The 17,779-nt window shown below is 37.3% G+C and overlaps 1 protein-coding gene across 14 annotated transcripts in view; it reads right to left on the minus strand.

Moving 5' to 3' along the window:
- The window catches only part of KAT6B (lysine acetyltransferase 6B), a 108,919-nt gene continuing 91,140 nt past the window's right edge, over positions 1-17,779 (minus strand). For all 14 annotated transcript variants that reach the window (XM_015632758.3, XM_033515749.1, XM_033515750.1 and 11 more), the window contains 5 exons: positions 9,815-10,046; positions 7,912-8,071; positions 7,043-7,309; positions 5,539-5,836; positions 1-3,892 (listed from right to left, as the gene is read on the minus strand). In XM_015632758.3, coding sequence (XP_015488244.1) covers positions 1,407-3,892; positions 5,539-5,836; positions 7,043-7,309; positions 7,912-8,071; positions 9,815-10,046 — 3,443 coding nt within the window. In that variant the 3' untranslated portion in view covers positions 1-1,406. The remainder of the gene's footprint in view (positions 3,893-5,538; positions 5,837-7,042; positions 7,310-7,911; positions 8,072-9,814; positions 10,047-17,779) is intronic.

Here is a 17,779-nt window from a genome sequence, read left to right on the forward strand (position 1 = left end):
TGGCTCATCATAATTTATTTTATGTTAAAATGTACAGCTTGGGGGGGGGTGTAGTTTTTTGCAGTTTTTATTTTTGTTGCTTGGGTGGGTCTTCTGTGGGTATTTTTTTAAGTGACTGACTAAAAAGATAACAGATAAATACAAGAGTGTCACTGGGTCCTATTTTTACATGTATCAAGCCTCTTCTGTTCGGCCCTTACAGTCACTCTGTACAGGTACAAAGGCTACAAAAAAGGAAGCAATATAAACAGACACAAATAACTTTTGCCTTTTTACATGCGATCTGTAAGCTTAGTTTGAGCTATTCACACGCTACTGCTCTATTTTTTCCCTTAAAAAATAACTCCAATATTTTATAAAGATAGAAAAATCTACAGATGGAATGAAAATGTAAAGTTAGAGGCATTTCCATAAAATAGCAACTTTACACCAAATTCACTACTTTTTTTTTTTAAATCCTGCCAAGTATTTGGACATATACGAAAATGTTTCAAAACTTGACAAATAAACACTGAGATGTTTCAATCAACAAAAAAACGTAACTTTTTATAAAACAGAAAGCTGCCTTTTTTCCTACCCAGCCCCAAAGAAACTGGTCACAAAAATGGAAAAGAGTCTCAACTTTACACTAAACATACAGCAATAAAATCCTTTGAACTAACCAAAATGTGAATAGCTTTTGCAGCTTTTTTTTATTATTTTTACAAGTTTTATAATTAACAAAAATATAGTTCTGGTTTTTTTACCCCTCAAACTAGGGTAACCTAATCAAGGCAAAAAAATTAAGAAATGGCTTACTGTTAAGCACAACACTTGTACAGTACTACAAAATGCACTGTCACTAACAAAGACATTAGCGGCATGCAGAAGTGTCACCTTCAGAAACAAAATAATACAATAAAAGAACTGCTAAAAGGCATTTACATGTGGGGAAAGGAGAGAGAAAAAGCTCATGATCCAGTACTGTCTGATAGTTTTGGAGTCTATTTATCCACATTTTTAATGGGAGCAGGCACATAAAATGGCTCTGAACCATCAGCTGCTGTGTAATTGCAGTTCATAGAAAGAGTTCTTCCTTTCCAGAGAACTTCAAGCTCAATGAAATAAACAAAAAATGGAAAACCACCTAATTTCCCCCAAAGAGAAGTTAAATCTCACAATGTTAAAAAAATAAACAAAAAACCCCAAACAGAACAAAACAAAGAAAATAAAAAAGAAGAAAAAACCAACAAAGCAAGAAATAAAGAAAAACTTGTATAAGGCTTTCTGCTGCATACAGCTTTTAAATGGTGCCAACAAATGTTTTTGCATTCACACCAATTGCTGGTTTTGAAATCGTACTCTCCAAAGGTATTTGTGCAGATCAATCCCATACGCCGGTTTGGTAGTGTGTCTCTCCCACGGGCCTACCTCCTCATGTAGGATCCATTGAGAGACTGTTTGGACATGCCTGTGTTCATGTAGCCGTGGTGGCCCGGAGGAGTGTACATCATGTTACTGTGGGGTGCTGTCTGCATTGGCTGCTGTGCATATGGCTGAGTTCCCATCATTCCCATCTGCATCTGCATAGGGTACTGGGGGGTTTGATTCATATACCCATGATTACTGTGATAGCCACTATTCATCATTGGCTGGGACATACTGTAACCATTCATAGCATTAAGGGTATTCATATTCATGTTCACTGAATTGACATTATAAGCAGGGGCTGGCATCAAATTTACACTCATGTTCATGCCACGCTGCATTGTTAAGGTCCGTGCAGGCCCTTGCATGGCCACAGTCTGTGAAGCTCGCCCATAAATTTGTGGCTGATGGGCTGCAGCAGCAGGTGGCAGAGGCGTGGATTTGGTTCTTACAGAGACATGGCCTTTGCTGGCCATCTGAGTCTGCAGTCTTTGGGTGTGGGATATTCCAATATTCGATGAAGTCATATTACGCTGCAAAAGGGGAGGCGGCAAATTCATGGGAGGAGGAGTAAGGTTGGGGGGAGGGGTCATGGTAGCCTGTGCTTGGGGTCCTCCAGGAACAGCATGTGGAGACTGAGAAAGCTGAACAAGCCCTGTGTTACTTAAGGGGGCAGACAAAGAGGCACTGTTTGCATAGGAAGTTACAGCAGCTGAATGGCTGTAAGGCAAAGAATGATCCATAAGCGTATTAGTTAACTGCTGCAGTTTAGCAAGGCTGAAGGTGGCAGATGGCTGTGAGTAATGCCCTGCTCCGAATTCACTCTGCCCCATTCTTTCATATAACCCAATGTTGGCATTGCTAGTCTCGGGGATTTCAGTCAACTGCATAGGTGGTGTGAAATTAGCAGCCATGCTGCACTGGGATAACTGTTGGTTGCTGCTTGGAGGCCTTTCAACAACACAACCTTGGGGAGATTTTACATTACAAGTGGGAGGAGAATTGATGTTTGCTTGTTGCATCATACTGCAGCTTCCATTAATGTTAGACATCTGCTGGGTCACTGCACAGCTACTCTGTGTTAGGTTACTAGATGTAAGGCTGCTGTACGAGCAACTGTTTTGAGAAGAGTTATTTCCACAGATACTACTACCCATTGTAGAATCGTAACTGCTTGGGTTTTCATAGTTTTCTGTTGTGCTCTCAATGCTTCCTAAGTCACTAAACCCACTATCCACAACTTGCTGCGAATGATCAGAAACTGAGGGAACATCCATCATTGGGCTGGTCTCCATGTTCTGGAGAGACGGCACAGAAATGGCACTTTGATCTGGGCTGATCTGAGCATAGCTGTTCTCTAAAGGAGCAACATTTGGACTATTAACAGAACGAACTGACTGGCTGGGATGAGAGTGCACAGATGAAACTGGGCTGCTGTGGTCAGACTGCTGACAGTCATCGAGTGTGGTCATTTGGGGACTTTGGTCATTGTGGGCATAGTTCTGCAAACTTCTACAGGCCTCTTGAGTCTCTGCACAGTCCTGAAATGTATCTTCATGTTCACTTGTTTCTTGGGTTAGAGACTGTACTGCCTGAACTGTCTCTGAGTCAATCTCCATGGTCTCAGTATTCTCTCCCTTGAAATCGGAATGTAATTCTTCACCAGCTTTTTGGTCCTGGTTGTTGTCTGCATGATCATCATCAGATTCAGGCACTGGGTCTGAATCTGTAGCAAGTTCCTTCTGGTCACTTTCACACTCATCAGCTGCAAGGTCAACACCACAATCCATTAACTCCTCCTGATTTGAATTACCAGTTTGAACATTTACGTCTAAAAAAGGTTGCTGAGTTTCCAGCATTTCCTTGAAAGCTTCACCAGGCAATTCCTCTTTGTCCACTTCTGTTGAACCCATGTGACTATCATCTTCATCATCTGCATCATGATCCTCATTGTGAGAAGGTTCTTCATCCTCCTCCTCCTCTTCCTCCTGATCATCCAAATGCACGGACTCCTCTTTCTGCACAAAAACTTCTTCTGCTTTGTCTTTTTCTTGATCTTTTGAATTGATTCCATCTTCCTCTATGCTCCTTTCTTCTTCCCCAGCTTTCATAGTATCATTTTCTTGTTTTTCAAAGGGTTCACTGGGTGGATGCAGAGGTTCAGGTTCTACTTCTTTCACCTCATCATCTGGTGGTGCTAATGCTTCAACAGGTTCTTTAATAGCTTCCTCCATAACAGCAGGAACTGAACAGGGCTTGTCTTCAGCTACTTCCTTCTGTTCTTCCACCAACACCTGATAGTCAGGCTCCATGGGAGTCTCAGGTGGAGTGTATAAATTAAGCTTAAAGCCAGGTTTTCTTTCTTTGCTTTGCCTCCATTTAGATGGACCACGTTTAACTCCTTTGGGCCAACCCTGCTTACTCTGTAAAGGTTCAAGATTGTCTTTAGTGCTTTCTTCCAACACAGCTACATCCTCTGTATTATCTTTGGGAGGTAACAGAGACAAAAAAAAAAAGAAAAAAAGTCTTAGCTTGCAGACTAATCAATATTTTCCAATACAAACCTGAAAATAATTTATAAACTCAATGTACTAAGAAAGTACAAAGCAAAAGTCATAAACAGGTCTCAAAACACAGTAGAACAATGTAGTATCTACTGCTCAAACACACTACACAGATATGCTATGCTTTGGTGGCCTTTCAACAGACACACAATTTATCAGAACCACCATTTATACATTAAAAGAATCCCAGAGATTTAAATGACAAGACATGTAAACTAAAGCAAATACTGTCCAAATATTTGATTTTCCACCTTTGGTTTTAGACTAGATGTATGCCTTCGCTTTATATAGACATTTATTTAACACACATTCATCTTTTTTGACAGTAATGCCATGAAAGTCTGGAATTTCCTCTTTGACCATTGTGGACGACAAGCCATAGCAAATATATAATCATGCTTTAATACCAATACTGAAAAAAAGTGGTTCATTCTAGTACTTTCTCATGGGCAACATATCCTGACATGGCTCACAAGAGATGATAGAAGGCAAAAGATAATTAAAATTACACAGAGTGCATCAGAACACTAAACTAATCCATTGACTATAAAAAAAGGACCCAAACACATTCATCTCTTTCCTTTCTCCCCAGATACCACTACATACACTCCAGAAAAAAGGAGAGTTATCAAGATACAACATGCTGCTCTTGGGAGTGTAATGGCTTCAGTAATACTCCTATATTGTGATGTCGTGCTCCATGGACAAATACAAAACATCAGTCTAGTTAAAACAGTGCAAACCTGACTGCTGGGACATAGCTGGAACTTGCTGCTATTAGTTTAAATAATATTGTGGTAGTATTCTAATCTACCACATCACACCAAGAGCTGTCTGAAATAGAAATCAGCCCATGATCTCTCAAACTGAGGATCACAAGAATGAGCCTTCCCATGCAATTACAAAAATACTGAAGTAGTACCTACTGTCTTCTTAGAGAAAATACACAGACCTGAGAGTCCAGTCATTAATTCCAGAATTAAAACTCATAAGCATAATTTGAGGGCCAGGAGGTCAAGGGAAGAGTGCACATTCAGAATAGCTCATTAGTAGTTTCACTATCCATCCATTAACTTTTCTCAGTTACCTTTGAATTCAAACTAGAAAAGCAGCTTTGAAAGGACAAAATTAAAACTGTCTCTTTCGAGGGAAAAAAAAAACCAGGATCCTGGTGCTGAGGATATATTATGCCACAGAAGCACCAAAAATTTTATTGAATTACCAACAATACTGAACAGAAAGAGATTTGTGTAAATCAAATCTTACTTTTTGCTTGTATCCTTTACCACTGATACAAAAACTATACTGGACAATATTCCAGTGATACCCCTTGCAAATGCCCTTCTGTAGGGACATAGAAGTTGTTTTTGACAATATGACAAGAACTTCAATGCCTGAGACTGGAAAAGATTTGTTACCTGAACACAAAAAGCAAATTATAACATTATAACAACAGCTAAATAGATTTCATTAAAAATTTCCAGATTTATTACAAAAATTAACACTTCTTTTGAAGGCAACCCAACAAAATTATTTTTGTAAAGATATAAGAACATTTTAAATGTACCTGTACAATTTTCATCACTCCGGTAACAATGAATATCTTTCTCCTCCTTGTTCTGCTCTTCCTCCTGTTTCTGCTGCCCAGGTTGATACTCAAAAGCTTTTCGAATCACAGGCTTCAAGTCATCATCTTCTCCATCCATCTCACAGGTGGGTTCCAGCTGTGGCATGGGACGCTCTTCATCTGAGTTATCAAATGGCTCATTCAACACCTCTGTTGTTTCAGAAATTGTCTCTGTTGTAACACTGCTATTTATCCTCCTGCGTTTACGGCCCCTTTTCTTTTTCAGTATGAAAGGTCTCTGAAAAATAATTCCACAAATCAAACTCTTCCTACATTCCCATTCATTAACTGATCCTGGACATAATTTTTTGTAGAATGAGTTTACAATAATCTATTTATTCATTCAAGAAAACACCTTATGTGGCATCAAATTCAAATGTAGACAGAATCTAAAAATAAAATGTCTAAAGCGTTTAAATAGGTATGTATACAAACCCATCTCTATGTGAAAATGAAGAATTTTCTTTATATTGTAGTGTCTTTTACCTTCTTCTGTCAAATAATATTCATAGTACTATTACCTAAATTGTACTCTGTACATTGTACAATGGTACATTTTTCTTCTGCAAATTTGCAATTCCCCAACAACCTTCCCAAGTGTCAAAGCTTATTCTTCTACATTTCGGGTTTCTGCTAATTTTAGAAATAAGTACATACACAGAAAAACAGGTAACATTGAAGAAATGCACTTCAAGAATCCTACAGTTGGCTGCTATAAAAAAATTTGTTCAAGATTTTGTTTTTCTATTATTATACATTTTCAGAGATTTATGGTTACTTTAAAGTAAGCTCACTTAAGAGTATAACCAAAGAGACTACCCAATTTCCTAATCCTCAACAGAGACATCTACATACATGGGCTAAGGTGAGTGCTCTAAAATTTTGGGATTCTTAAGTTTATTAATTTAAGCAACTCAAAGAGTTGATTTTTCAAAGAAACTAAGAATTATGCAAAACATGGCAGTAACCATAGAATTTAACATTTCAATTAGAAGAATATGGGTAGAAACACCTCTTTTGTTTTAACAACATTTCTTTTGAAAAACAGTACTCCCCTTTTAGGAGTTCCTATATTAAAAAAACCCCAAAACATAAAAAGACAAACCCCATAAGCTGGACTCCATCTTAATACAAAAAAAGGAAGAACCATTAAGATACTGAACCAATACCAATTGCAAACAGCAGAGGGCAATCTCTAGTTTAAAAATTAACAGAAAATTCTGATTTCCTTATGTCACTAGTATTTCATAGTTCCATAAAAAATCCAAAAGACAAAAAATTGGACAGAGTGCAGAGAAAAGAAGAGAGGAGTGTTAAGTGTCCAAATAACACATAAAAGCCTAAAACAGTCTGATAAACGTTTCCTAGGTTGTTATTTTGATGATAACTATTTGATTGAAATCAGAGACAAATGACTTTGAACCAAGGCATTGAAGTAACCCACCTTTCTTTTTATGGCCAGGGACTGGGGCTTTGTCAGCCGGGGAGGCGAACTCTGTTGATTCTCATCCCCGCCATCCTCCTCACTGCTTTCTTTAGATTGTTCTGTGGATTGCCCTCGGTCCCCCACCACTGCCACACTTTCTGAAGATCGCAAATATTTATTTTTAGATTGTACTTTTGCAGGTGATTGCCTACTATTAGTTCTTGTGGAGAATATTTCTTGCTCTTCCTTTTCCCAGCAGCTAGCTTGTTCCATAAGACGCTCAGCCTGAAGGGTTGAGGTTAAAAAAACAGGTCACTGAAACAGCATTTACTTACCGATATCCTTTACGTTCAGCTAAATAGTTAAAATAAGTCAACCCTGATTAGCACTGCTGGCTAACCTAGCAACAACATTTCAGCTGAATCATCTAGTTGCTCCTTTACAACAGTTAACAGATAACAAACCAAAGAAGATTGCATTTCATGGGATATTTAGCACTATTAATGATGCAGCGAATTGATTTAAGTCCTTTAGCACTACATTACATGCCCACTGACTGGATCACTTTGAGCAAGTTGAGAACACAAAGAATCGATTGACAGTGTAGCCCCTGAGCTCTGCACCAAATTTGATCTGATTACATGCTCTTTGACTACCTCAAGAGTGATAAATACAGCTCCACAGACAAGTGATTCACTTTTAAGTTTTCATATGCATCCTCCCAAAGTTACCAGGTGTTGCTGCACAGCTTCCAAAAATTCTGCATTACAATAGCAGTATATAGTGGTCAAAGCTAAATCTGCTCTGTTTAAGACAGTCTATATTGAATATTCAGAGTTATGAAAGCCAAAGGAAGAGAAATTCAGAAGATATATCTCTGATATTACCTCCTTTTCTGCTTCCCTCTCTTCTTCAGAAACTGCAGCATTAGAAACTAACAAAGGAGTCCATCTCAAGCTTTCAGGATCTACTTCATTGATACGTGGATTTGCTTTCAGTTTCTCCATATGACTTGAAATCAGCTTTTCCCTTCTAATAATTACAAATCTACAATCAAATAAACAGTAATTTAATTTAGAAAGTGATCACCTAGACCAGCCTTTCTATATGTGACATCTTTTTGCAAAACAACCTGTGAAAAAAGATGAGTAAATGAAAGGATCCATCAAATTAAAAATACCAGCTGACACACAGTGATAATATCCTTACACTACTGACTGTTTACTGAGAGAAAGTGAGGAAACAACGCTCATGAAGTGAAAGCTCAATATTAACAAACACTAGGGCAACGGAGAGGAAAGTATAGGTTTTATAGTTGACTACTCTAAACCTGATTTGAGAGGTTTCATGTTGGCACTTGAAGCACTGCCAGAAAAATTTCTAATTTTAATATTACATATAAACATACATAGAAAACAGCATGGATCATCAAGTGAGAAAGTCATAATGTTACAGCTGAAGATGTAAGTTAACAGGACAAGAAAGTAAGTCAGAAGTACAGGTTTTCCAACAAAGTACACAACTGTACTTTAGTCCTGTGCTAATGAAGTACTAAATGACTTTTCAATTACCAAAAAGTGGTATATCAAAAGTAGGTAAAGACTAATAAAATACCACAGTGTGCTAATATATTAGCACATATCCTATCAAACTCCCCTGTTACAAAGAACTATACAATTCTAAATAACAAGGATTAGCAAGAATTTAAAGAGCTGTGAAAATCAGACTGGTGAAGAAACAACATTTTCTCAGTGAAATACAAAGTTTAAAAAGAAGAAATCAAGTCCAGAATAATTTTCCCAAAATTGTGACAAACTTCTTATTTGACTGTATGTTAGAAAAATTTTCCTTAAAATACATTTGCCCTCAGGTTGTCCATAGCCAAGTACTCCAGAAAGGGTTTGAGGCAATTCCAGCACTCCTCTTACTACTCTCATACACCAGCTTGTAAACCAATCTCCTTTTTGAAGACTTGCATTCTTACTGGTTCAAAAATTACTAGTTTTGAATACTAGTGCTGGGACAAATACAAATTACTGAGGCTGAACTTTTTCAATTTTAATTTTCTTTTTTTGGCAAGCCAGTGTTTGTAAGGCAGCTTTGCTTAATTAAAAAGTTTCTATGATTGGCATGTACAGAAAGAATTAAGATCATCATTAGAAACATAAATACTCTTGGAAGCAATTTAAGACATTTTATGGAAAGAAACAGACCAAACAAGAACAGCAACTCAGTAAAGTTCTAAAATGCCCATCAAGAACATGAAGAAGATATTCACACAACAGGAACTCACCTTCTCAGTGCACTGACTTTCAACATTGATCATAACACTAAAAAGAAAGTTGTATTACCAGTACCTTGAGCAGGAGCACTTCATGTAGAGTTGATCTGATCCCATGGTTTACAAGAATTCAGCAATGATTGAAATAGGAGGTGTGGAAAGAGACACTGCCACCCACAAACACAAATTTTTCTCTCACTGGTATTCAAAGCAAAATATTTGCACAGCAAGAGCTGGGAACACTTAGGGAAGATTATACTGAATGAAACAAAACTCTTAACAGAAAATGTGTTGAGCTGGCCACATATTTCTAATAACCATTAATATGAAAAGAGCATCCAAAAAATCCCGAGGAAGAAAAGCTGTTTATGTAAGACCCATCCATACTGACTTCTACAGTAAGATGGTTATCACTCATTTTACACATACATTTTTCACATCAACTGTTTTGTAAGTAGAGAATGTCTTGTCTCAGAAATTTAAAAATAATTTTTACAAGATTCACTAACCTATCTTCTCTTTTATCTATCATGCTATGTTGCTGCAGGGTTGTGGCAATATCATGAGGACACATTCCAGTAGCTCGGCTCATTCCTTTGATACTGATTTGTTTTTCATGGTGGCAGTTCAGGTATTCCAATATGACACTTTTCCAATAAGCCAAGTATGAGAGGCGACCCAGATCAGACAATGGCTTTTCAGGGGATCCTGCTTGACCCTCTCTTCTAGAAAGCAAATAACCTAGAATAAAAATAAACAGGATACCTTATGGAGATAACAAAAGCAAGGAATTTTAATTAGCCTGTAAGAAAGTTAGAATTAATGCAAAAGATCATCAGCATGACTGATTGAACTACTGGAATGTCTTGCAAATCAAGAAATCCTCTCTATAAAAGAGATAAGTTTTCATTATTACAGTGACACAAGAAAAGATCAAATTCTTGTGAGTGACTCAGATCTTATGTTATGAGAACCAGGCATTAACCAAAAACTTTTCTAATTGTAAGGCAAGGATAAGAAGAAAAAGCAACATGTCTGGGAGCAGGTCCCATCATACATGTTCTCCTTCAGAACTACAGCTTTCTGGTCTTTTGAGAAACTTTTACACCCAAGTTACATCAGTGAAGCCAAGAGCTTTCAGAAGAATCTCAAGAGAAAGTATTATGGGTAATATCAGTTAAGTCATTTTTCTTCAAGAAGCCCCAAGTGACATAAGTTTTTGATTAAACAGCTAGAAGTTGTATTTTGGAGGTAACATTATTCACAAGATGAATTACTTAGAGAATTAGTTAAGAGAAATAATTAAAAAATAATCTCCCGTAATTCACATTTAAGAACATTCACATAATTCCTGCTTGCGGTTTTCCAGACAGTAACTGATCCACTATTACACAATATACCACCTTCATTTTATAGTCTATGTATGCTGTAAGTCCCTTTTAACTCTTCAGCTTTAAGAGGATTTTACACTTTAGAATAGAACACACCTGCTTGGAGATACCAGATGATGTCACCTGTAAAACTTATTCAGTATGGAGAAAAAAAATAAAATAACACAATTAATAACAGGTATCCTTTCACAGTAGTTCATCCCTCCATGATACATATTCAGTATTGTGCCTTTCCAAAAAGTGCCAACACACAGGCCTTAAATAACTAGGCTTACAAAATGCTTCCTCTGCCATAAGCACAGACATTATGTGTATGGAACTACATTACTCAAAGTCATTTGGAATCCACCAAAATACACTCTTCTTGTGCCTTCCAATACTCTTAAAATACTTTTTTCCCCCTCAAATTTTTCAAACACTGATATAAAACATATCTAATAGCTATGTCATGTTTGTTAAACAAATCCTACTAGCCTCTTCACCAAGTTTCTCCTAATCAAATTAGCTATAAATTAAAAGCATATAATTAACATCCAGGTTTAAGAGAAGCAGTGTCTGTTTCCTTATTTTGCTGTAAGGCCTACCATACACAAACCACACACAGAGGTATTTTCCTTGGATAAAAACATGAAATACACATACAAATGTATGTCTATCTATGTGCCTGAAACATTGGTCTTCCCTTTCTTGGACACAGTATCAAAGGTCCACAAGAGACTTCAGAAAAACCATACACAGATATGCATTGTAGTCCAATATCCAGTTTGCCTAAAGAAATTTACAAAGAAAAGCAGGCATCCTACCATTTCAAGTGATCACAACAGAGATACTGAAGTAAGTAGTGTACCTTTCCTATCTATTAGCATGATTTGTGATAAAGTGCCAGAGCTTCAGGAACACCATGCCACATCTTCCTGCTTCTACAGAGCTCCATGAAGCCTGCCTACATCTGCATGGTATCACTGAAATTCAGCAAGTAAATTTATTTTGTTTTACAGAAGAAACACTACCACAAAATTAAGGAAATGAAAGTATTTTAGCATTGAAATTGTGGCATGTTAAACTTTTTTATAACTAGACGATACATTTTAGTACATCTTGGTACTACATCCAACTACTGTTGACAGGAAACATCAAATTCCACATTCAACACCACAGTGCATTCTGAATAGTTTGAAGGTAAAGAATTGTTGCTTTAATTCCAACTGCAGAAAAGCACTCCTACAGCATATAGACTATTCTGCCTAATTTTACACAAAGCTTCACTCGTATCAAGAAAGAATTCTGGATCACCTTGTGTGCAACACACAAACCCAAGTTTTATATTAAAATGTCACTGCCTATAAAAAAAATTGCAAAACTGAGGTAGGTAGCAGAAGTAGTGATAGAAGCCTCAGCAAAGGAAAAGAAAGGGAGAATAACTTAGATTTTAAAAATAAATCCATGAGGAGAACTTACAGTTGCTACAAGTAACTTTACCCTACCAACTTCACATTCAGAGAAGTCTTGGGCACTAACAGAAAGTGTTTGTAGGGTGTTTGCAAGACTTAAGTTTCATTCTTCCATTTCGCTACACTTTAAAGTGACTTTGACAAAAATTCTTCCTCTACTTTAATTTTCCTCATATATAAGGGAGCTGCACCTATAGTTTCTTGGTAAACATATTATGAAGCTGAATAAAAACCACTATCCAAACAAGAGTTTGGAATCATTACTTAGGCAACCACAAGTACCTTTAGAGTTTTACAAAACTGGCTCACTGTACCTTTCCTGTGTCTGGGAATTTAGAGACTAGTTCTTAGTCATTATTTTCCCTCTACATTAAAGCAGTGAAACATTACCTGCATGGCAGTAACAACTGACAGTATTCCACCCCTACCTTTCTAAAATATAACCTATGCTTTTCCAAAATACTCACATTATAGAGGATCAAAAATATAAATCAGAGGTAACAGTCTTGGTTACATGTAGCAAACACTGATTGGAAAGCCTCTCTTAACAGATTCTGTGATTTGAATAACACCTATTAGATTAAACTTAGCAAAGATGTACCAAGTAATTCATCTAAAGTGCAGGTAAATAAAAACACTGATCTTGGTAGCTCATGTATCTATCCTGAAGCATCTGAGATGAGCACAATATGCCCCGTTAAACAGATATCTGCAGCCTCACTGTGTCTGCCTAACCTTAATAATTGATAGCCTCTAAGTGGCAACCTGAAAGAACTTTCTCAAAGTATAATCCTTGATATCAGATTATGAGCAATAGCAACACTCACAGGACAAAATAGAACTCTTCACCACCCAGCCTCGAGAATAAACAAGCCAGACTGCATGCTACACAAAAAACTGAACCCACAACAAAATATTAGATCTAATCAAGAACAAAGAGTCATCTATCTTCTGGGCATATGAGTGATAGCATCACAAAATTCAACAGCCAAAATATCATTAATGATTTTTATTTCTTGCCTTATCTCTATCCTCCACAGCAAAGCAAATGCGACCTACAGCCTTTGATTTCTGTCATGCAAACTTTCCCAGAATCACCAGGGTTTCATCTTATCCAAGATTTGAAACAATTAGAAGAAATGAAATCTGAGAAAGTAAAAGATGGTATAATATACATCAATTTTATGCCCCCAACACAAATTTAGGAGATGATTAGGCATTAAAATATACATTTAAACAAACTGACTTGTAATTATCTAGTAATTTCAATCTATAGCATTCCTAGTAACGCCCCTGAAATAGCTACAGAATCCACAACACACTTATGTGAAAACAGTAACTTTAATGCATCTGTGCCAGTCTCCAGAAACTTTCAGTTAGTTAACTACTGATTTTTTTTGATGCTTGGTTCTGTATCTTCAAACAAGTTAAGTAGCATGAGATCAGAGGTCCAGGCTTGATAGCAGGACAGTGGCCAACAGAGACAACCAAGGGACAAACTGAAACTGGCAACCACCACCTGAAACACATGCAAACAGAATTAGTATGGCTTCATCAAAACAACTGGAACCAACCAGATGAGTTTCATGTCCACATTTTTGGGCATTTTTTTAAGAGCTTGGTAACATTTGTTAACTATCACTCCCTTCTGCAAGCAGGGCAGGGTCCATCCTCCTCTTCCATTCACTGCATTTACTTCTGTGTTTACTAGGAGAAATTTATTGTCATGTCTGTTGTGAGGTGAACAGACTTGTATCTCACCAGCTCTCTTCTGAAAATCTTCTGAAAATCAAGATCAGATCGGCCTCCTTTCACTCCTGTGGCATGAAAGCAGTTTTGTGCATACTTCAAGTTACAAACTGCCAAGAGCAGCTATTTCTTTAAGTCTCGTATCTCCAAATTCTTTCCCTACCACACACACTTCTAAACATCACTACCTTGGCTTTATAATATTAAAGACAAACTGAAATTTTCAGTTTCCTTGAGTGCAATTAACACTGACCACAATAATTTTGAAGCCATTAGGAGTTCAGTTAGCTAAGGAATTCATCCTGATGTAAGCAAACCAAAAAACCCAAGTTGTGAACTGGATATAGCTGTTTGAATTACACTTGTTTGTGCTCACACAAGACAGCATGGTCACACTGTGGCTCAGTTAAAGCAACAGCCAAGCCATGGTATGCATATTGCACAGGATTGAATGAAGACTTTGTGGTTTCCTATTCACCTGACAAGCTAGGGAACTCAGCTAATATGAAAGTTTGAACAGGCATTTTTGATGTAATTATATTTACTATTTCTACTTTAAAACCACATAGAATAGTACTCAAAGTGCTGTATTTTATTATTAAATACAAGGATTACTTTGTTTGGCTTAAGAGCAAACAACAGTCAGTCAGTCAGTTAGCATCCACACCTTGGAAAATAAATAACTGTAGCTGAGTAGCTTCTAAGAAGGAGAAATGGAGGGTTATAGTTGGCTTGTAAGTGTATCACTCATCCTTTTATGAAGTCATCACATTTCTTGCCTTCTCCAGTGGGCAATACAGTTGTATATTTTACTGAAAATTCCACATAGCCAGAATGTAATCCATCCAGAGCATCCTAATGCAGCTTCAATGCAATATTCTCCAGAAGATGCCACTAGCTGAAACTTTCGTACAATTTCCTATGTTCTGTTAATCATGTGCTCCCTTAAGGGAGTATCTGACACAGCAACATTACCACAAACAACAGTGACATATGCCATGGACACTGTGCTGATCTGACACAATTCCTCCATTCCTTGAACTTCACTGCTCACAGACAGGCAGGTTCTTTGAGAACAGCCCCACAAAGAGAGGCACTTCACTCTTTTGAGGGCATCATGTAAGATGTTCAAGTATTGTTTTGAAACATCAGTACATTGCAATGCAATGCAGTGCGCTGTCTTCAGCAGAAACAGAATCAACAAAAATGCACCTGAATGGAAAACAGAGTACTCAATCTCATTCTGTCCCTGGACAAGTACTTAGAAATTGCAGTTCCTTTCTTCTATGCTACTAACAACAAATCCATGTATTTGCTTTTCACTTATGAAGGCTAAAATCCAAAACAAACAGTCTTCAAAGTGGACCCCAAGGGTAAGGATTAATGAGTCCTACTTTTTAGCTAGAACAGATTTTTTTTGTCTGCTACAAAAACTCTGGAAATAACAGTTTACACTGAAAAATTGAAAAGTATTTTATCTAAGAGTCTGTGATCAAGGAAATAGTTTTATGTGTCTTATGTATCAATTATATCATGCACTGGAGACAAACATAGTTCTGGAAGTCATGTTCAGTATCACTTACTAGGAAATCAATCATATCAATTTCTGAATAAGAAAGTTACAAATACGAGTAAAGAAAGTCTGTTATATTCTTGTAATTGAGACAGAGCTCACTTTAAAAAAGAAACAGCAAAAATACAGGTATCCTTAAAGTGTAATGTGTCCTACCAGAGTATTCCAGCTCTTATCTTGAATTAACCTAGTTGTTCTAAAGAACAGATTTTTTCACTCAAATTTTGTAATTCAAACTTGTATCCTCACTTTTCTTAAAGTACTTACAGATTAGATTGGCTTTTACCTTTAAGAAAAGCTGCAACCAAATAGTTTTTCTTTCAAAAACAGAATCACATCGATGGTAGTTTAATGCAGGATAAGGAGCTCTGCTTCACTGGGAAAACTCATTACAAAGAAATGTTTACATCTTGTTTTATACCTCCGTATTCACAGAAATAGACTGAACACAATAGGTCTTCAATAGGAGCAACTCTTCCAGGAGAAAAACCATACAGAAAAAGCAATATTGCAAAGGTCCCTGGACCAGAAAAACTCCTGAGTCTTACAGGAGTAACCCTGCCAGTGGCTATTAACCTACTACAAGCCTTTGAACCAGAGAGGACTCAGTCTTAAGAGCACAAGAACAAGTTGTCTTGATGAAACCCTGCTGAAGATAATGAAGATTTCCTTTTTGCTATCATCTTCCTTGTGTTCTAGTAAAACTACATAAGCATCATTGTGGCAACTTAAAAGAGAAAAATTTCTATTTTTCTGTATTGGGAATCTTTACTTCATTTATATGAAAGAAATTAAGTCTCCACCTCTTAAATACAAAGGATCAAAATTTAAGAGAAGTATCATTGCCAATCCCTTTATTGCTTATGTATTAAAATACCCATAAAACAGAGACTGTATTATCATATCTGAATAATCTCTCAATCATTTTTAAACCCAGAAAATGAGACTGTATGCTTGTTATACCTAATGACAGAGAATCAGGGTGAGGAATACACCATATGTAGAAGCGAATTCAAATCTGTTAATCTGGCCTTCAACATGGAGTCTCTTTTACCACTGTAATTTGTCTCACAGCAAAACAAAAAAGCCAATTTAAATGGTTCTAAAGTTGCTTAAGCCTAGCCTGCATAGAAAAGCCATTTTAAAACCAGGTTTCAACTCACAAAGAGGAGTGACATAGCTTAGAACAAGCATCAGGTTGTCAGTCATGAAACAGCTACTGAGCTGCTACAACACACAGCAAGCCTTAATAAGGTGAAGTGCCAGCAGTTTCCCTTTTCCTTCGAGATGTCACCGGTATGTGCTGGGATGCAGCAGCGAGCTGTAAATGGCTGAACTGAACCAAGGACAATGCAGACAGCAGAGACACAGTGTGCCATTCTAAAGGACAGCCTTGCTCTCCAAACATGCACTAAGGCCATCGCAATCAAATTCATCTGAACAGCTACACAGAGCTGCAGTCAATACATAACTCCATTTCATCTTTCTGGACCTGTTCAGCTATACTAACAATGGGAAAACACCACTGATCCTATAAATAGGCTTGAGGAAAGCTGCCAGTGTTAAGTACCACATTATCAAGTCCACTTCAAAATGCACCTGTGCAAGACAGTGCCTAAATGACAGCCTGCTGGCAGCACTTTACTTCCAAACTTCCTGAAGCTTACTTCCAAAGTTCTCCTATCATGAGGCAATGTAATGCTAACAACCAGTGCACATATGGAAATACCTGTAGACAGAATTTATACAGAATTTATACAACTACAAATATAGTATTTGTACTATATTTATGTGACTTATACCAAGTCATATGCTCTAGAACGTTTGTGATACACAGCCATTTATTTCACTCATTCATCTTCCTTGAGTTTCTTGAAGATGCATGTAACATTTGTCGTCATTCAGCTACTGAGGATGTTCCCAATTGCTCAGACTTCCCAAAGACAATGGGGAGAGGTGTTGGAGTCAAGTCAGCCAGTTCCCTAGGATGAATCTCACCATTTTATTTAAGTAGTCTGTAACACAATCTTCCTCTGGCAAAGATGGCATCTAACTCTGCTGCTTAAATTGTGTCACACCTGAGAACAGGTCCTGCCAAGAAAGTAGAGAGTACCTCAGATCCCTTTGGAGATCCCCACCAAGCCCCTCTGTTGTCACACTAAGCTTATTCCATTCATCAGCAGGCCCATGTTCTGCTTACTCTTCCTTTGGCTGTCTGCATACTTCTAAGAGCTCTCCATATTTTGTTACCTTCCACCGCCCTCAGTTTCAACCCCAACTAAGCTTTGGCTTAACATTGAAGCACATGTA

This window comes from Parus major, chromosome 6, assembly GCF_001522545.3.
Source record: "Parus major isolate Abel chromosome 6, Parus_major1.1, whole genome shotgun sequence".
NCBI classification, from domain to species: domain Eukaryota; kingdom Metazoa; phylum Chordata; class Aves; order Passeriformes; family Paridae; genus Parus; species Parus major.